At 40.7% G+C, this 20,051-nt stretch overlaps 1 protein-coding gene, 7 non-coding genes and 6 pseudogenes across 8 annotated transcripts; 2 read left to right on the top strand and 12 right to left on the bottom strand.

The window, feature by feature from the left end:
- Positions 1-1,716: 1,716 nt before the first annotated feature.
- On the bottom strand, positions 1,717-1,833 carry LOC130200939 (5S ribosomal RNA; annotated as a pseudogene).
- A 146-nt stretch (positions 1,834-1,979) lies between these two features.
- LOC130200931 (5S ribosomal RNA) lies at positions 1,980-2,098 on the bottom strand. Its single transcript, XR_008833096.1, has one exon. It is a non-coding gene; the product is annotated as a 5S ribosomal RNA (ribosomal RNA).
- A 146-nt stretch (positions 2,099-2,244) lies between these two features.
- LOC130200948 (5S ribosomal RNA) lies at positions 2,245-2,363 on the bottom strand. The gene has a single exon (XR_008833105.1). It is a non-coding gene; the product is annotated as a 5S ribosomal RNA (ribosomal RNA).
- A 146-nt stretch (positions 2,364-2,509) lies between these two features.
- LOC130200947 (5S ribosomal RNA) lies at positions 2,510-2,628 on the bottom strand. Its single transcript, XR_008833104.1, has one exon. It is a non-coding gene; the product is annotated as a 5S ribosomal RNA (ribosomal RNA).
- Positions 2,629-2,774: 146 nt separating this feature from the next.
- On the bottom strand, positions 2,775-2,893 carry LOC130200938 (5S ribosomal RNA; annotated as a pseudogene).
- A 146-nt stretch (positions 2,894-3,039) lies between these two features.
- LOC130200937 (5S ribosomal RNA) lies at positions 3,040-3,158 on the bottom strand (annotated as a pseudogene).
- Positions 3,159-3,304: 146 nt separating this feature from the next.
- On the bottom strand, positions 3,305-3,423 carry LOC130200946 (5S ribosomal RNA). The gene has a single exon (XR_008833103.1). It is a non-coding gene; the product is annotated as a 5S ribosomal RNA (ribosomal RNA).
- Positions 3,424-3,569: 146 nt separating this feature from the next.
- On the bottom strand, positions 3,570-3,688 carry LOC130200934 (5S ribosomal RNA; annotated as a pseudogene).
- Positions 3,689-3,834: 146 nt separating this feature from the next.
- LOC130200933 (5S ribosomal RNA) lies at positions 3,835-3,953 on the bottom strand (annotated as a pseudogene).
- A 146-nt stretch (positions 3,954-4,099) lies between these two features.
- Positions 4,100-4,218, bottom strand: LOC130200932 (5S ribosomal RNA). Its single transcript, XR_008833097.1, has one exon. It is a non-coding gene; the product is annotated as a 5S ribosomal RNA (ribosomal RNA).
- A 145-nt stretch (positions 4,219-4,363) lies between these two features.
- Positions 4,364-4,482, bottom strand: LOC130200941 (5S ribosomal RNA). The gene has a single exon (XR_008833098.1). It is a non-coding gene; the product is annotated as a 5S ribosomal RNA (ribosomal RNA).
- Positions 4,483-4,627: 145 nt separating this feature from the next.
- LOC130200930 (5S ribosomal RNA) lies at positions 4,628-4,746 on the bottom strand. Its single transcript, XR_008833095.1, has one exon. It is a non-coding gene; the product is annotated as a 5S ribosomal RNA (ribosomal RNA).
- A 469-nt stretch (positions 4,747-5,215) lies between these two features.
- LOC130200940 (5S ribosomal RNA) lies at positions 5,216-5,334 on the top strand (annotated as a pseudogene).
- Positions 5,335-11,487: 6,153 nt separating this feature from the next.
- On the top strand, positions 11,488-14,265 carry LOC130200808 (troponin I, slow skeletal muscle-like). The gene is made up of 7 exons (XM_056425349.1): positions 11,488-11,543; positions 11,703-11,752; positions 12,095-12,136; positions 12,315-12,446; positions 12,540-12,629; positions 12,730-12,912; positions 13,044-14,265. The coding sequence occupies exons 2-7, from the start codon at positions 11,732-11,734 to the stop codon at positions 13,143-13,145; spliced, it is 570 nt and encodes a 189-aa protein (XP_056281324.1). The 5' UTR covers positions 11,488-11,543; positions 11,703-11,731; the 3' UTR covers positions 13,146-14,265.
- Positions 14,266-20,051: the final 5,786 nt, after the last annotated feature.

Genomic DNA, 20,051 nt, shown 5'->3' with positions numbered 1-20,051 from the left:
ACCTCTCCAACCTAAAATTATTTGTCACTAACCCAGTTTTAACACAACTAACAGCATTGTACCTCCTTTGAATCCACCCTACCATAAAATTTTTCCCCTTTTCCAAAAAAAACTTTTCTTTCCCCCTTTTAAATAAAACTTAAATTTTTTCATTTTCCCCCGCCCATTTCTTTTCCAAAACCCAACCCTTTTGGGACAAATTTTTTCTAGTCTTTTTTTCTCTTTTTTTGTTTTCTAAAAATTAAAATTTCTTACTAATTTTTCCAAATGAAAAATCAAGCCCCGCCCTTTTTAAGTTAAAACTTGCCCTGGTTTCCCAGGTCCCTTTTTAAAACTAAAGGCCCCCGCTTATTTTCCCCGGGGGCGGCGAAAAAGACTGGTCCAAAAACTTCCCCTTTTTTTTTTTTTAAATAAGTTTTTTTTTCTAAAAAAAAAAAAATACTTTTTAATTTTTTAAAAAAAACTATCCCCCTCCCTTGGGGTTTAAAAACTTACAGCATGGTTCCCGGGCCCCCCCCCAAGTCCCCCCCCCCCCGTCCTTAATTTTCCAATCCGGTCGGGGTAAATTTTCCATATTTACCCCCTCTTTTTAAATCCTAAAAATTTTTAAAATTTTTAAAAAAAAATTTTTTCTAATTTTTCCCCAAAATTAAAAACAATCCACCCCTTTTGGGGAAAAAATTAAAGACTTCAACCGGTAAGGGGGGTTTCCCCCTACCCCCAAAATTTTAGCTTCCAACTGGAATTTCCCACCCTTTTTCCTCAATTTTCTAAACCTGCTTTTTTTCCTAAATGTTTTTTTCAAAAAAATTAAAATAAAAAATTTTCTAATTTTTTTTTAAATGTCTTTAAACCCCCCTGCCTTTTAAAATTAAAATTCACATTTTCCCAAAATCTCCCCCCCGTCTAAACCCCCCTCTTCTTTCTTAGTCTGGGGTCCCCCAAATTTAAATTTTCTCCCCCCCCTTTTTAAATCTCAAATAATTTTTTTTTTATTTTTAAAATAAAAAAACTTTTCTAATTTTTTTCAAATATAAAACTGCAAATCCCTGCCTTTTAAAAAAAATTAAAATTTTTAAACCTTTTTTACGGGCCCCTCCCTCTCCCCCCCTTTTAAACTTCCCGGTGGGGTCCCCCTTTCCCTCCCCAAAACCCACGTAGCTTTTTAAATCTCTAAATAAGTTTTGTTTTTCATAATAAATTTAAAATAAAATATCTTATTCATAATTGTTCTCAAATGATAAAACTGCAACGTCCACCTGCGTTTGGAGGAATAAGTTAAAGAGCTTTCTATAGCACCTGGTATGCCCAGGCGTATCCCATCCAAGTACTAACCAGGGCCCGACCTGCTTTTTCATTCCCGAGATCCGACGAGATCGGGCCACCAGACTGGTGTGGGGCCGTCGGCAATATTTACTCCCACACGAGCTTTTTGAATCTCAATGGAGAGATAGAAGTTAAAACTTGGCACCGTGCCCAGGCGGTATCCCATCAGGCACTATGGGCCCGACTCTCTGCTTGCTTCCGAGATCTCTCTGGCGAGATCGGGCGTCACCAGACTGGTGTGGCGTCGGCAATATTTACTCCCCTGCGTAGCTTTTTAATCTAAATAAGTTTTGTTTTTCATAATAATTTAAAATAAAAATATCTTATTCAGAATTTTTCTCAAATGATAAAACTGCAACGTCCACTGCCTTTTGGAGGAATAAGTTAAAGAGCTTACAGCACCTGGTATTCCCAGGCGGTCTCCCATCCAAGTACTAACCAGGCCCGACTCTGCTTAGCTTCCGAGATCTGACGATATGGCGTCACCAGACTGGTGTGGCCGTAGGCAATATTTACTCCCACACGTAGCTTTTTTAAATCTCTCAATAAGTTTTGTTTTCCATAATAATTTAATAATATAAATATCTTATTCAGAATTGTTCTCAAATGATAAAACTGCAACGTCCACTGCGTTTTGGAGGAATAAGTTAAAGAGCTTACAGCACCTGGTATTCCCAGGCGGTCTCCCATCCAAGTACTAACCAGGCCCGACTCTGCTTAGCTTCCGAGATCTGACGAGATCGGGCGTCACCAGACTGGTGTGGCCGTAGGCAATATTTACTCCCACACGTAGCTTTTTTAAATCTCTAAATAAGTTTTGTTTTTCATAATAAATTTAAAATAAAAATATCTTATTCAGAATTTTTCTCAAATGATAAAACTGCAACGTCCACTGCGTTTTGGAGGAATAAGTTGAAGAGCTTACAGCACCTGGTATTCCCAGGCGGTCTCCCATCCAAGTACTAACCAGGCCCGACTCTGCTTAGCTTCCGAGATCTGACGAGATCGGGCGTCACCAGACTGGTGTGGCCGTAGGCAATATTTACTCCCACACGTAGCTTTTTTAAATCTCTCAATAAGTTTTGTTTTTCATAATAAATTTAAAATATAAATATCTTATTCAGAATTTTTCTCAAATGATAAAACTGCAACGTCCACTGCGTTTTGGAGGAATAAGTTGAAGAGCTTACAGCACCTGGTATTCCCAGGCGGTCTCCCATCCAAGTACTAACCAGGCCCGACTCTGCTTAGCTTCCGAGATCTGACGAGATCGGGCGTCACCAGACTGGTGTGGCCGTAGGCAATATTTACTCCCACACGTAGCTTTTTTAAATCTCTAAATAAGTTTTGTTTTTCATAATAAATTTAAAATAAAAATATCTTATTCAGAATTTTTCTCAAATGATAAAACTGCAACGTCCACTGCGTTTTGGAGGAATAAGTTAAAGAGCTTACAGCACCTGGTATTCCCAGGCGGTCTCCAATCCAAGTACTAACCAGGCCCGACACTGCTTAGCTTCCGATATCTGACGAGATCGGGCGTCACCAGACTGGTGTGGCCATAGGTAACACTTACTCTCACACTTAGCTTTTTTAAATCTCTCAATAAGTTTTGTTTTTCAGAATAAATTTATAATCAAAATATCTTATTTATAATTTTTCTCAAATGATAAAACTGCAACGTCCACTGCGTTTTGGAGGAATAAGTTAAAGAGCTTACAGCACCTGGTATTCCCAGGGGGTCTCCCATCCAAGTATTAACCAGGCCCGACTCTGCTTAGCTTCCGAGATCTGACAAGATCGGGCTTCAACAGACTGGTGTGGCCGTAGGCAACACTTGCTCTCGCACTTATCTTTTTTTAATCTCTCAATAAGTTTTGTTTTTCAGAATAAATTTATAATATAAATATCTTATTCAGAATTTTTCTCAAATGATAAAACTGCAACGTCCACTGCGTTTTGGAGGAATAAGTTAAAGAGCTTACAGCACCTGGTATTCCCAGGCGGTCTCCCATCCAAGTACTAACCAGGCCCGACTCTGCTTAGCTTCCGAGATCTGACGAGATCGGGCGTCACCAGACTGGTGTGGCCGTAGGCAATATTTACTCCCACACGTAGCTTTTTTAAATCTCTCAATAAGTTTTGTTTTTCATAATAATTTAATAATATAAATATCTTATTCAGAATTTTTCTCAAATGATAAAACTGCAACGTCCACTGCGTTTTGGAGGAATAAGTTAAAGAGCTTACAGCACCTGGTATTCCCAGGCGGTCTCCAATCCAAGTACTAACCAGGCCCGACACTGCTTAGCTTCCGATATCTGACGAGATCGGGCGTCACCAGACTGGTGTGGCCGTAGGCAATATTTACTCCCACACGTAGCTTTTTAAAATCTCTAAATAAGTTTTGTTTTTCATAATAAATTTAAAATAAAAATATCTTATTCATAATTTTTCTCAAATGATAAAACTGCAACGTCCACTGCGTTTTGGAGGAATAAGTTAAAGAGCTTACTGCACCTGGTATTCCCAGGCGGTCTCCCATCCAAGAACTAACCAGGCCCGACTCTGCTTAGCTTCCGAGATCTGACGAGATCGGGCGTCATCAGACTGGTGTGGCCGTAGGCAATATTTACTCCCACACGTAGCTTTTTTAAATCTCTAAATAAGTTTTGTTTTTCATAATAAATTTAAAATAAAAATATCTTATTCATAATTTTTCTCAAATGATAAAACTGCAACGTCCACTGCGTTTTGGAGGAATAAGTTAAAGAGCTTACAGCACCTGGTATTCCCAGGCGGTATCCCATCCAAGTACTAACCAGGCCCGACTCTGCTTAGCTTCCGAGATCTGACGAGATCGGGCGTCACCAGACTGGTGTGGCCGTAGGCAACACTTGCTCTCGCACTTAGCTTTTTTAATCTCTCAATAAGTTTTGTTTTCCATAATAAATTTATAATCAAAATATCTTATTCATAATTTTTCTCAAATGATAAAACTGCAACGTCCACTGCGTTTTGGAGGAATAAGTTAAAGAGCTTACAGCACCTGGTATTCCCAGGCGGTCTCCCATCCAAGTACTAACCAGGCCCGACTCTGCTTAGCTTCCGAGATCTGACGAGATCGGGCGTCACCAGACTGGTGTGGCCGTAGGCAACACTTGCTCTCGCACTTAGCTTTTTTAATCTCTCAATAAGTTTTGTTTTCCATAATAATTTCATAATATAAATATCTTATTCATAATTTTTCTCAAATGATAAAACTGCAACGTCCACTGCGTTTTGGAGGAATAAGTTAAAGAGCTTACAGCACCTGGTATTCCCAGGCGGTCTCCCATCCAAGTACTAACCAGGCCCGACTCTGCTTAGCTTCCGAGATCTGACGAGATCGGGCGTCACCAGACTGGTGTGGCCGTAGGCAATATTTACTCCCACACGTAGCTTTTTTAAATCTCTCAATAAGTTTTGTTTTTCATAATAAATTTATAATAAAAATATCTTATTCATATTTTTTCTCAAATGATAAAACTGCAACGTCCACTGCGTTTTGGAGGTATAAATTAAAGAGTTTACAGCACCTAGCTTTTTTTAATCTCTCAATAAGTTTTGTTTTTCAGAATAAATTTATCATGAAAATATCTTATTTATAATTTTTGCGAAGCAGAGTCGGGCCTGGTTAGTACTTGGATGGGAGACAGCCTGGGAATACCAGGTGCTGTAAGCTCTTTATCTTGCTGTAAGCTCTTTAACTGATTCCTTCAAAACGCAGTGGACGTTGCAGTTTTATCTTTTGAGAAAAATTCTGAATAAGATATTTTTGTTAATAATTTATTATGAAAAACAAAACTTATTGAGAGATTTAAAAAAGCTAAGTGCGAGAGCAAGAATTGCCTACGGCCACACCAGTCTGGTGACTCCCGATCTCGTCAGATCTCGGAAGCTAAGCAGAGTCGGGCTTGGTTAGTACTTGGATTCGAGACCCCCTGGGAAGACTAGGTGCTGTCAGCTCTTTAACTTATTCCTCCAAAACACGCTGGACGTTGCAGTTTTATCATTTGAGAGAAAATAATAGATGAGATATTTTCAACATTAGTGTATTATGAAAAACAAAACTTATTGATAGATTTAAAAAAGCTAAGTGCGGGAGCAAATGTTGGCTATACCAGGTGCTGTAAGCTTTTTAATTTGCTGTAAGATCTTTAACTTATTCCTCCAAGACGCAGTGGACGTTGCAGATCTATTTCGACCTTACTCTGACCGTCACCACGGTTGTCAAGTCCTACTCTTGTTCACCAGTTCCAAAGGACGTGAGGTCAACTCAAATTTCTAACTCAATCAATTTTTATTTTTATTTTGGCTTTCTTCGTTGATTGTTTCGTCGGTCAATTAGGTTGTAAACCTTTAAAGACAGAACATAAATTATCTTTTAAATTAAACATTTAATGACACATTTCCACTGAATGTTAAATGGGTTTAAACATGTAATTAAACATCTTATACATTAAATTTTTTCCAAACTCAAAAATAAATATTTTAGGACAATTCTTTTTAACACAAAATCAATGCATTTAAACACCATGAAACTAAATAAACCATTTCACCGACCATTGCCGTCTTTGGACTGAACTGCTGAGTGAACCTGAAGCGTCTTCTCTCTGCTGTTTGTTTGTTCAAATGCATGAGGACCTTCCTGTCCCCACAGGTGCGCCAAATCATGACACTGATTGATCAGGTGACACGCAGCCGGCGTGTTACTGCTGGGATACTCTGGGAAGTGTAGTTGGATGAGACTTAGTCCTCAGATTCAGCTCAACAACGGTCTTCACCTTCAATGAAGCCATTCTTCTTCCGATTTGCGAGACCATAATATCAACAAAGTCATGTGACTGACCTTAAGAGGCTGGCCGTAGGTTATAAAGCAACCGGAAAACCACGCCTCTTCCTCTTTGTCTTCTCGCCTCATCGGAGACCGGTAAGTATGTCGGGAAGCCAATAATCCGTCACTTAGTGTGCAGGTGCCTTGTGTCCCTGAGGATGTCTGTGTTTTTTCCCATGAGTTATGTATGTAACTCTCTGGTTGTTGCAGGGAAGATAAATGATATCACCTGCGGCTGATTACCCATAGCCTGTTTAGTAGTGATGGTGAGATGAAGCCTCATGAGGCATCGAACCACTTCAGCCAATTGGTTCAAGAAAGGGTTCATTTCTCGAAGCTTCATGTGCTCACGAAACCACCTACTGGCCAAGTGTATTATGACAAGCAGCTGTATCTGAACCACAAAATGTGATGCATTGCATTTTTGTGTCTGTTATGGCTGTTGGGAATGTCTATGAATTACAAAAATGTATGACCAAATAATTTCTGTACATAAATTATCACATATGTGCATAATAAAATATGTTTTGAATGTATTCTATTCAATTCAGTTTATTTGTATGGCCCAATTTCACAAATTACAAATTTGTCTCGGAGTGCTTTATCTGTACATCTGTACACATAGACATCCCTACCCCAAAACCTCACATCGGATCAGGAAAAACTCCCAAATAACCCTTCAGGGGGAAAAAAGGGAAGAAACCTTCAGGAGAGCAACAGAGGAGGATCCCTCTCCAGGATGGACAGGTGCAATAGATGTCATGTGGCCAGAAGGACAGATTTAGAGTTAAAATACATTCAATGAATATGACAGAGTGTATGAATAGTTCATAGTCGGCATATTCCACGATGGAGACCTCCACGATCCATCAGGCAGATGGAGGTAGAGAGGAGGAGTGGGCGGAGTCTCAACAGGGCAGTGGCGTAGTCGGTAGCAGGAATTCCACAACCCAGACCTCGATGATCCATCAGGCAGATAGGATCTATGCCGTCTCATAGGGTCCGACGACCCTATGAGACGTGAAGTCAAAAGGACTCCGGGGAGAAAGCAGAGTTAGTAATGTGTGATGGAGAGATGAAAATTCATCCCCAAGGAGAGAAAAAAGAGGAGATAGGTACTCAGTGCATCCTAAAACGTCCCCCAGCAGCTATAAGCCTATAGCAGCATATCAAGGGGCTGGACCAGGTGAACCTGATTCAGCCCTAACTATAAGCTCTGTCAAAGAGGAAAGTCTTAAGTCTACTCTTAAACGAGGTGACTGTGTCTGCCTCCAGGACTGGAATTGGAAGCTGGTTCCATAAAAGAGGAGCTTGATAACTGAAGGCTCTGGCTCCCATTCTACTTTTTAAGACTCTATGGCAGGGGTCCCCAAACTTTTTCCTGAGAGGGCCACATAACGTTTCCCTTGTCTGCTGGAGGGCCAGCCGGGGTGGGACAGGGGGGAGGGGGTGCTAGTGAGAAGTGAGAGTGTGCTCACCTGTGAGTGCTGCGCGTGCAGACAGCATTTAACGGAGCGGAGCAGCGCGTGCGCTCTGATCGCTCTTTTAATGAAGCATCGACACAAAAAATATGCTAAATCACATCGTTTTTAACGTACGGGTACTTCGTTAGCATCGCTACACCGTGCAGCGTGACAGCAGTAGATGTCGCGGACTAACATTCAAGCTAACCTAACTTCCCAACTTCCTTCCTGCTGCTGTCAGGCTGCACAACAAACTGCAGTAGATTGCTGGAGATGCTGGCAAACTCAACACTTTACTCTGCACTTTACTTTACTCAGCACTTTACTTTGTTTTCCCCTTGTATATTTAGTTTCCTCTGTATATTTTGTATTTTAGTTTTAGTATTTAGTATTGTTATTGTATTTGGTGTTTTATTTTTATTAATGCTCTAACGTGCACCTGCTGCTGTGATCCTGAAATTTCCCGACTGTGGGACTAATAAAGGGTTATCTTATCTTATCTCTTATCTTATATTACCGATATTCTCGGTATATTTTTGTGAGAACATAAAGATTTATGACAAAATACGGATATATACATTCATACACAGGGGTGCACATAACTTGCTCACCAGTGTGAGCGCCGGCATCGGAGCTCTGCCGCGCGCGAGCCGAGAAGAGTTGTTTACCGGGGGGGTGCAAGTGACTTTTTTTCGTCCCGATGTGCGTGCACACGCCGGCATCGGAGCTCTGCGGCGCGCGAGACGGAGATCGGAGTCGTGTTAACGCGACACGTAGAGACAGAAATGACATGCTGCTGTAGAGACGACCAACAACAGACGTATTGGAAGCTCATTCTGCGCATGCGTTAAATGCGGTAAAAAATTTTTAACTAATTAATCCTGTAATTTAATCATAACGCGTTATTTTTCACAGCACTAATATAAATATATATATATATAACATATTTATTATATATACATATTTATATATAATATAAATATGTTTAAACAATATAAATAAATGTTTTTATTTTGTACACAATATGAATACAATTATATGTGTATGATTATTTTATATTTAATTGTGTGTATATAAATATATATATATATATACACATATATATCTATATATCCACATACATAATTCAAAATAAAATAATTATATTTTAAGAATAATGAAAAAAGCAGGGTTGTCATATTTTTTTGGACTGTAAAAAATAATTTACAGTGAATAATTAGAGTAAACTCAGGAGCAAGAACAGCTGATGTGGTGACGTCATCAAGTAAGCGGCTGTTCCAATCGCAGAAAGACCGTTCTCCCGTCTTACCGTCATCCGGAGTCTGGACTCCCAAGACCAGACTCCCAAGTCCAGACTCCAAAAGAACACAAGTCTGTACTCAGTGTACTTTGAATTGAGAAACACTGTAAGTCTCCTTGCTCGTATGAACTAGTCTGCCATCTATTGGGGAAACGAGGGTATTGCAGGGGAAAGGGTGAAAAGGGAACTGCATGAGGTTTTTACACATCCATGGGTTTTTACTATAATTTGGACAAGTTCGGCGGGCCGGATTAAAAAGCCTAACGGGCCGTATATGGCCCGCGAGCCGTAGTTTGCCCATGCCTGGTTTAGAAGGATTACACATCGACAACTGAGAGGACATACAACACATTCATCGAGTAGGCAAGGAGGTGAAAGCCATGGCTATTTCCATTATCTTTCTCCCCACCCCAAAAGGTTCCAAATGTGTTTAATTCTTCAGATTTACGACCGCGTAAAAAGAATTATGGGGCGAGACATTGAGCTGTCACCCACCTATTTATGAAAGCGACGGCGGTAGAAAGTTTATTACACACCCTCCCTGTGTTTTGCTTTGTTTGTGCATGTGTGTCTGTGTGGAGACAGAGGGGAGTTGGGTTGCAGCAGGAATAGAGCTCCCACCTGCTGAGGATCACAGGAAAAAAGAAATGATGCCAGAACATTTGCCGTCTTGCTCCTTTTACTGGCCCACATCGCCTCTTCTTCAGCTCCACTTCCTCCTCTGGTATCAGGCAGGAGGCAACACCACACAGTGTTTTACACCGTTGCAGTAATTTAACAGGAACTTTGATTGTAAATGTCAAATAGATTATATAGAGGGTAATAGTGTAACAATGTAGTATTACTGTTTTGTATTATACACTTATTATGAGATTATCCACATTAATTGGACATTGCCAGAACATCAGCCGTTGCAGAAGAATAAGAGTGGTAAAAAGGAATCTGTGTTACTCTTCTTTGTTCAAACTTCCTCATGAGACAATTATTGATGCATCTTCACAAGAGCAGCTATTCAAACCTGTCGTTCCATCCGATGGACATGGAACAACCTCTCGTTATTTTCCGTTATTTTCATCATAATAACTGTGATTAGAAAAGATCAAACGTCACAGGAAGTAATTCCTGCTATTTGACCTTGACTACACTTGTCACTAGTGGTACTGACACACGTTAACTATCTCTTCATGGCTGCCATACGGCGACACATATGTAGGGTCTGCATGTGATTAACCTTTATACAGGATGACATGTTTGAGTAAAAAAAAAATATATATATATATATATACATATATATATATATTTTTTTTCTTTAATATTTTTCTTTATTTTATATAATTTTTATTTATTTATTCGATTGTAATAATTTAGGATAGAAATATAAAAGCATTTTTTGCTTCTACCTATACCTTTTCAGTCTTTCTGTTTTATATATTATATAGAATAATATTGTATTGTATTGCAATGATTGACTGAATAAAATACACAACAACAAAACCCCAGAAAAAGAACATTATTTAGTTTGACTGAATTGTTTCTTTGAGTCGAATGTTGTGCGTTGATAGTTAAAAGCAGCCTGTGATGGGAGATTAGCCTGACTTATTCTTAGAATATGCTTGTGTGAGTTTGCTATGCGGGAGTTCTCTGGGTGTGTATTGTACTCATCAAATGTTTTACGACCTAGTTTGAAATACAAACAGCTTCTGGCTCCAGCTCCATGTTCATCAACTATTGGCAAGAAAGGAAACAAGATTTCAAACATTTTCTTTACTCCTAAATGTGTCAATATTTATGATTATTGCGCGCAGCAGGAGTAAGCAGATAAACAATACCATTACGGTTATGCTCATGACTTATTATTACTCTCCCCTGGTGTAGCTGCAGTGTCAGGGGAGGTGATATTTCACGATTGGTCCGGTGCCAACACATTCTTGGGACCAGACGTTATAACTGCTGTCCACACAGCTCACATAAAAAGCTGCCCATTGTCTCCAGCAGCCACTGTTTGACTCTCTGCATCTTTATAGAATCCCATTCACAGGTAAAACAACCAGCGCTTTACATTGACTTTTAAATCTTTCAATGAATTCCTCACACTTTGTGTGGTTTTAATTATAATTGTCTACAAATCATTTGTAATTATTTTGTTCTGGTTTAAGTATATTAAAGTCTGGTAGAGTTTGTACGGCAGAGCAGTTATTACAAATAGTGTTTTAACAGTTTTACAGTGGCGATTACTATATCTTTGTGAAATATGTCAGCTTAATGAGCTTAATATTTGATTTTCCAGATCTTCTACTTGTAACGACAGCTGTCACGGTTCAGTCTGTGACGTCAGATCGAGATTTATTTTCACAAATCTGTTTAGCTGTCAGTAGCCTCACTGAAAAAAATGAAGAAAAAACAACTGAGATAATGCTGAATATAGTAAAGGGAATTATTCTCTCCATGTCTGTTTCCTATATGGCTCCATGATGGGTCAAATAACATTGCAAAACACTGGGGCAACTTATTACCCGTAAACTGTACTAATATCTCTCTCTCCTGTGTTGTTTGTTTTCATGATAAAAGTTGAAGTGAGGTAAGAAAATGAATGCTCTATCCCTGAATGTTACTGTCATGGTTCACATTCATTTCATTGATTGCTTTATTTACCATTTAAATAGATAAATGAGCCTTTGTGTCCTCGTATAAACCTATTTGCAATACGCATCATCACACTCATTTGTCCCCTGTTTAGTGTTCCAGCATTCCAACAGACCCAGAGCAATGAATCCCAAAGGGGATAAGGTAAGCAGGCTATATTACACAGTGTTAATCCTTCATGCATGGAGAGGGGGACATGTTGGCAGTGTTTATCCAGCCGGAGTTGTTATCAGCAGCAATGAGAGCTTCCCCTTGACCTCATCCTAATAATAACGCATTATCTTTTCACATGCGGCTGCAGTAAGTGGTGGCGAGCTTGAGTTCCCATATACGTACATGTTTTGATTGTATACAGAACAGTTGATGGACTTGCCATGTATCACAGCTGGCGAGCTAGCAAGAACATATGCAAAATAGAAGACCTTAAAAAACAACATTTTCTACAGTTTATAATGTAGTGTGTTTAAAATGTCTTTTTTTCCACAGCCAAAGTCGAAGATTTCAGCTTCTCGCAAGCTGTCTCTCAAGGTGAGTTATGATAAACCCTTTTTATTGAGAAACACCACCTGGCAACTGTAGAAGTACAGAATTGTGATACTGTATTTATGTACAACCAAGACACCGTTTAACATATAATGTTGTACAGTTCAGTACTTTTACATGACCAGACCAATGTTTTAAATTGGTATTGGTTTTGTCCCATGAGATGCTTCTCCTCACAAGAGCCTGTGAGGATTTGGAGAGGGAGAATCAGGAGAGGGAGGAGGAGAAAGTGCGTTACATTGGAGACAATTTGCCTCCTTTGCAACTGTCTGGGTTATCACTGGATGATCTACAAGTAAGGGTCATATCCCACACAAGGAACAGATTTTTCTAATGTATGTCCTTGTTTGAGTGATATTTTTACCCCCCCCCCCCCCCATTCCCTCAGAAATTGTGCAAGCAGCTTCATTCAAAAATTGATGTTGTGGACGAGGAGCGATATGACTCTGAATCCAAAGTGGGCAAACACAACAAAGATGTAAGTGAACATTTTCTTTGTTCAATGCTTCAGTTTTAGCATATGCATATTTTTAAAGAAAGCTTACTTTATTTTGCGTATTTTCTTTCATATCCTTCAGATCCATGAGCTGAAGCTGAAGATACAGGACCTCGGAGGCAAGTTCAAAAAGCCTGCCCTGAGGAAGGTGAGGGTGTCGGCAGATGAGATGATGAGAGCTCTCCTGGGATCCAAACACAAGGGCTCGATGGACCTCCGAGCCAACCTGAAGTCTGTGAAGAAGGAGGACGGCAAACAGGACAAGGTACGGGGTTTCCAGACCAACAAACATGAATTAAGCCTGCAGGTTTTCCCAGTATGCCGGAAGGGAATAACAACTAGTCTCAAGGGAGATGATATGTTTTATAATTAGTTTTTCTTGCTGTTGAACACCAGGTGCTCACTTCTGAAGTGGGCGACTGGCGTAAGAACGTGGAGGCCATGTCCGGCATGGAGGGCCGCAAGAAGATGTTCGACACAGCCGGAGGAGCGCAGTGAGATTACTTTGTGAGGAGTCCTGCAAATGATGAAGCCGGTTGACTAAGAACCGGGAAAAGTAAAGTCGTCTAGTCAGAAGTATGGAATAGTTTTAAGAGGGCTAAGGGACTTAAAAGCGATGGGAATCAAAGGTCATTAGCTGTGCCTTCATTTCCTAGATGGCCATTTGTCTGTGCAATAACTCAAAGCACTTGAGGAGAGACCCATTGTTTTTTTAATTACAAAAGTACATCATTCTTGTTTTGTTATGACATCATGAGACAACTAAAACGGATTTGAATAAAGTTTCAGTCTTTGATGTTCCATATTCAAAGTTGACTTTATCATGTTTCATTTCACTAGCACCGGTTTATGTGCGGCACGTTAAGACGATGGAAAGCGGCTCAACTCATGATGGATTAAAAAGGAGCATGATATGTCAAGAGAGGGGGTGGGTGCAACAGATGTCCCCTACCTAAATTCAAGATCATAATGTTTAAATAGATATTGCAGACACAGCCATAAAAGAAGATCGCAAATATTTACTCTAAATTAAAAGGACAATCACAAGTCACGAATAATACTAAAGACGGTTACTTTTTACAGATTGTTACACAATAACTGCCAAAAACAGAGTTTCAACCATCATCAGGATTAGGTTTTGCTCAATAATAACAACAACAGTTGAAGTTTGAAAGAACTACTCCTGCTTCAGTACCTCTTGATAAGTTATATTTTTAGAGTAGTTTAATGATAGAAATAAACCACAAGAGACGTGATCTGAATCTAAGACTCAGGAACCTAGCCATGATGCTGTCCTCCATAACTCCTATCTTTGTAAAGCAAAACCCTCTGGCATTGTTGTACTTCACATTGTATGGACGCATGTGCTTCTTATGTCCACTGGCTGTCACCCAGCAATTTTACTATTTTTGCACTTTATGTTGTCTTTGCACTTTATGTTGTCTATGCACTTTATGCTGTCTATATGTTGGACAATTCACTTTATGTTGCACAATTCAATTCACTTTATGTTGGACAGAAGAGAAACGTAATTTCAATCTTCTGTATGTTTGCACATATGAAAAATTGACAAATAAAACTGACTTTGACTTTTGAAGTATAACAACATCACCAACAATAGCTTCAGTGGGTTTATTGTATGCTTTTATGGGCGGGTTATGGACAGCTGATGCACATATATATGCATGTCAAAGACCACTTACAAATGTCCGATGATTGTTAAAAACCTGTCCCTGTGAGTCCCAACATCAACCTCTGCTGTATGTGTGTGTTTAGTCATGTTGAAAGGAGGATACATGACCTCTTGCTCTCCATCTATAAATAGACACTGATGAGAGACCTTCACATACAACACATGTTCCAGATGTGCCATCCGGAATTCTTTCTTGTCAACACCACATGGGGGCTGAGAAATTATAAAAGTCAGGACACTGGAGTCTTTCACGGAACTTGTTCAAATGACAAACGCATTCAAGTGTGGATTGATTAAACCAAAGACAGACGGCGTTTCTCAATATGCGTACTTGTGTGTACTTTCCTCTACTTGTGTCCTCGTGACTCGTGAAACGTCATCAGTCTCAGCCCGAGTACATGTTCCAATTCAAAGTTCGCTTCTCGCAAAGCACGGTCAAAATGCCCGGATGTGACTTGATCCTCCCACTTTCCGGAGGATGCATCAGAGGAGACTTGTGCGTACTCTGGCCAGCATATATCCCAGAATGCATTTCACCAGCAACCGGAAACAGTAGCGGAGGAGAAAATAAACTACCGACAGTTGACTTTTTATAAATACTACTGTTGTTGAGTCACGGAATGTAATTTTAGGATGTTTTGTTTATTTGACTGTAAAAAATAATTTACAGTGAATAATTAGAGTAAACCCAGGAGCAAGAACAGCTGATGTGGTGACGGCATCAAGTCAGCTGCTGTTCCAATCGCAGAAAGACCGTCCTCCCGTCGTCCCGTCCTCCGGAGTTTGGACTCCCAAGACCAGACTCCCAAGTCCAGACTCCAAAAGAACACAAGTCTGTACTCGTGTACTTTGAATTGAGAAACGCCGTCAGTCAGTCATGCGCTTATGGGACACAACACACTGTGCTTCTTTGTCAGTGCCACTTGGTGGCAGTACACAATCAGATGAATACAGTATGCATCTACAGATATCAGGGCTCTCAAGTTTTGAAGACAGGCAAGCGTGAGATTTCCATCAGCACCCGATACAGCTGACTGTTGCGCGCGCCGGCATCGAGCCGAAAAGAGTTGTCGACGGGGGGGTGACGGGGGGGGGGGGGGGGGTGACTATTTCTACTCAACAATCGATCGGCGTATTGAGCACCCCTGCATTCAAGCATTAAATAGCCGAGAGGTTTTTTCAGCGTGAGGAATTAGATGTGTGGCGGGAGTGCGTGAGATAAGACCGAAATGCGTGAGTCTCACGCTCAATGCGTGAGACTTGAGAGCCCTGAGATATATAAGTACAACATGTTAGCTGAAACATTTGTGTTGCGCTATAGGTATAGTATTTATTTCTTACAACAAAACTCTGGTGTCCAAAAAGAAATCACTTTTACATTATATTTCATTTAGCTGACTCTTTTATCCAAAGAGACTTACATTCATACACCGTAGACGCAGCTATTCGGGGTCTTGCTCAAGGACACATCAACATGGTCGAGCAGAGCCGGGGATCGAACGGCCGATCCTCCGACGGACCTGCTAATTACTGAGTTGCAGTCAAGCTGACTGTCCCAACCTATGGCTTTGTTGCTGAATCTAAACGGCCACCATCCGGTTCCCCCTCAGGTCATCACTGTTAGCACTGTTTGCATTGTTATCACCGTCAGCTGCTAGCCACTGCCGCCATGTTGAGTGTGGAGGCAATCCCTCAATTGCAGATCTGAATTTCTAATTTTGCACTTTTAGGGAACTTTTTCAGACTTGCTATGAAAAACAGTGGCATTAGAAATACATGGATGATAGAAAATGTATTGAAGTAAAGGAAGTTGAGTCAATTACCGCTTGCTTGAAAGAAAAACACGGATCCTGAAAGTTGCTCGAACTCTGATTCATGATTTTAAGCTATATAAATAAGTTCCACTTGACTAAACCTAACACAACTCTTCCCTCTATTCCTTCATGTTTAAAAACTGTGACTCTGCGGTCTTGGACGGGACAATAAACCATTATTTCTCCAAGTTGTAAGATGGAAGAAGTCAAGCCTGACAACAAATAATTACAGCGAAGGCTGTAAGAAGCGCCAGTTCATTTCACTTATGGAATAACCCAAAGGAAAAGAGAAATGATAGTTAGTCTGCAAAAAACAAACAAACACTGAAGCAGATTACAATGTTTGCAGCGTGTTCGTGTGGCTTGATGAGGAAGCGTGATTGATGTCATTAATCTTCAGTATTCGACACGAGCAGCGTATTTATTGCTGCAGAGACTGGGGGGGCGGGGGGGTTGACATTATTGGAATATATTTGACAGTAACAGAGAGTGGGCTTGGTGATGAGACGGGCTGCCCTGAGACTGAGCGCTCTGAGCTCAGGGTGTGCAGCAGCCAGGGCCGGAGTGGGGCCACTTTTCAGCCCGGGAATTTCAGGCTCAAGACCAGCCCACTTTTTTCATGGTATAGTGGAAATTGGATAAATGAAGCAACAGTTCAGCTCTTACTATCCTGTAGTTCTTTTATTAATACCATGGTCCAACAAATAATGTAACGGTTAAATACAACAATAATAATCCACTTAAGATGAGAAGTTAACAAAAAATATGCACAGCATTAAAAAAGGCAGAAGTGCATAGCAGGGGTGTCAGACTCAGATTAGGCAGTAGGCCAGATTTGTTGGAGTGAGACCTCATGGGGGCCGTCATGGTCATTGTCATGGTCATCATAATTTTTCTGCATGAGTATTATATAGTGGTGATTTACTCCTTTACTAGACCCACTTCTGAGTAAACAATGCATATTGGTTCATCAAGTACTGTACTGCTCTTTCTTAGAATATATAACTTTAATTCATATAGTGTCCACTGTTATCCTCTCTACCTGTCCCTGTCGTCATGGCCTCATTGCAAATGTCTGCTGCTCCGAAGCTACAAAGAAAAATTAAGAGTGATATTACTGCATACTTCAATATCAATATCAATAGTATATATCAATATTTGCATAATATTTGCAAAGTCTATGGATCGCCATATTTTGGGTGATATAAAAAGGCTAATATTTTAATTCAATTTAATATTTTGCTTGAGAATAGGTTGACAACGCTACAATGATATTAATCAAGGCTACAACGTTAGCCGAATAGTTATGTTGCTAATCATTAGGTCTTTGTCTCTCTTTACCAGTTGCCACTTGTGTTTGTCCTCTTGAAAATAAATCTGTAAGCTTGGCACATTTGGCAGCATCCTCCTCCAATGCCTTTCTTTTTTTCAACCTGGCTTTTTCAGCCCCTCCGGCCCTCTTCCTCCCGTCCATCCTCCCTGACGCGTATCGTTGCGGTCGGGCTCCCAGTAATCAGTAGCTGAGAAAACGTTTTGGAAAAGACGGCTAAGGACCGAACCAACTCTATTTTGGAGGGGTGAAGTTCTCCTCTCCCAAATTGAGTTGGTTAAGTTCCATAATGGACTGAACCAACTCTATTATTTGGGAGGGGTGAACTTCCTCGCATGGTACAACCCATGCAGAGGCTGCGGTGTCAGAATGCTGAACGTGTGTAGCCCACTTTAAGAGAAGATGGACTAACGTGACAAATGTCAACAAATAAAATTCTCGACCGGCCCAGAAATGAAGCGGCCCACCGGGAACTCTCCCGATTACCCACCCCGGGCCTGGCAGCAGCTAATGTTGTCATGTATCTTGTCAAAATGTCCTTCAGCCAGAGTCAGAATTAGTCTAAGTGATACTGATCAATATCACAAACATGGTACACAAGAATGTAATATCCCTTATTTATAGTGTTGTTACGAGATGTGCCGACGCTTCGAAGCGTGTGTCGAGTAATGGAGGGGGCGTTTCCTCGAAGCGCGTATCGAGGCTTGCTTCATTTAGGGGAGGAGCCAACAATGATGACGTCCGAAGCCTCGCTGCCCGGCTGTACCATGTGACTGCTTCGGGAAGTGGTTCAGATTTTGCAGGGAGGTTTGACAGCAATATAAAACCCTCAGGCTCCATTCAAAATGTGGGTTGTTGGTTGAGAGTTTGGAGAGTTAGGAGAGTGAGGAGAGAAGGATAGGTGATAAGATGGAACTGTTAAGAAACTGTTATTTCTGAATAAAAATGAATAAAATGTCCCCTGTCCTGTACATCAGGGGCGTCTCTAGGATTTGGATACATCTGGGGCTTAGCCAGTGCAGTTTAGATAGGAAAGTGACCCACGGCGAGCGTTGTCGACGGGGGGACGGGGGGACGGGGGGGGGGCACCTGTGCGTGCGGATGTGTCGGCGCGTATCACGGCAGAGCGATGCGCGTTATGGGAGCGGCGGCGCTGGGCTTAGCCCAGAGGAGTGAAGCAGCGAAATTTGTAGACATAGAAACACTCTCAGACAGAAGCTTGCTGTTACGTGCGCCTGCTGCCAGTCTGACTCCGCTGTTTTGGTTGAATGACGTCACGTGCGACCTGGAGGTGTTAACCACTTGTGTGCCAAATCTTTTTTTTAATTTTTTTTAATTAACATTCGGGTTTTTTAGCCTAGGGACGCCACTGCTGTACATCACTGTCCAAGTTACACAAGCATATTCAGTCCCCTCTTCCTAGTTCCACAAGCACTTTCACTGTCCTCTGCCTGCTTAAGCCCATGCCATTTTCCTAAAGTGACATAATAACATTATTACACAACCTGCCATATCATATGATACTACCATTTTGGGAACATTTACACACACAGAATACATGAAAAAAAATATTGTATTATGCACATGTGTGATAATTTATGTACAGAAATTATTTGGTCAACATTTTTTGTAATTCATAGTCATTCCCAACAGCCATAACAGACACAACAATTCAATGCATCACATTATGTGGTTCAGATACAGCTGCCTGTGATTATACACTTGGCCAGTAGGTGGTTTTGTGAGCACACGAAGCTTCGAGAAATGAACCCTTTCTCGAACTAATTGGCTGAAGTGGTTCGATGCCTCATGAGGCTTCATCTCACCATCACTACTTATTTATGTACTCTCACCCCCCCCCCCCCCCCCCCCCCCACACACACTCCCCACAAAACAATGTTACAGCAGTGGCATTTTTTTCCACTGTGAAAATCAAACTGGAAAAGACAACACATATTTCTTAGAAATTCCCCCATTATCAATATCCTGTCAAAAACTCCAGCAGAGCAAGTTGAATTCATTGTTTGTCAGATTCTGTCAGCGACTTGGATGCAGACAGAATCTGACAAACAATGAAGAAAAGCAGCAGGTAAAAAGATAAACTCAAGTAGCACATTTTAAAGAGTTAAATAGAGTAGACACATGGCTGGTGCACTGTGAAAAGCAACATGGATTTTCTGGACTCAGGAAGTGGCAGGTGTGCCCACTTGGCCTAATGAGGGAATGAGGAACAGGTGTGCAGCCAGGTGGATAGTCAGTTGATTAGGCTGGTAAGGACCTGCTGTCACCATGACACGTCCAAATCAATGTGGAGGAAATCCACATGATTTACATTGTATATTGGCACACGTTTTCTCCTCACACATATCTGCAGTCTATAAAACAAGTATTAATATTTCCCTTCTTTATTATTTCGTGAAGAGTAAAAAAACTAAAAACATTACAGCCTCAGGGATATTGCCTTTCCATGAGTAAATATATTTTTTTAATATTGTCAAACATAGACCTTTGTAGTTTCCTACATCTCTTGGCTCAGGAATAACATCTTCAAACACAATGTTTTTCAA

Source organism: Pseudoliparis swirei, chromosome 10 (genome assembly GCF_029220125.1).
Source record: "Pseudoliparis swirei isolate HS2019 ecotype Mariana Trench chromosome 10, NWPU_hadal_v1, whole genome shotgun sequence".
NCBI classification, from domain to species: Eukaryota; Metazoa; Chordata; class Actinopteri; order Perciformes; family Liparidae; genus Pseudoliparis; species Pseudoliparis swirei.
This window is presented reverse-complemented; position numbering and strand designations above follow the sequence as displayed.

Bases quoted from the DNA above. Each gene is read 5' to 3' on its own strand.
- LOC130200808 (XM_056425349.1), top strand. From the start codon at position 11,732: ATGAATCCCAAAGGGGATAAG. The intron at 12,630-12,729 runs GTAAGTGAACAT...CATATCCTTCAG, and splicing joins TGGGCAAACACAACAAAGAT to ATCCATGAGCTGAAGCTGAA. The intron at 12,913-13,043 runs GTACGGGGTTTC...GTTGAACACCAG, and splicing joins AGGACGGCAAACAGGACAAG to GTGCTCACTTCTGAAGTGGG.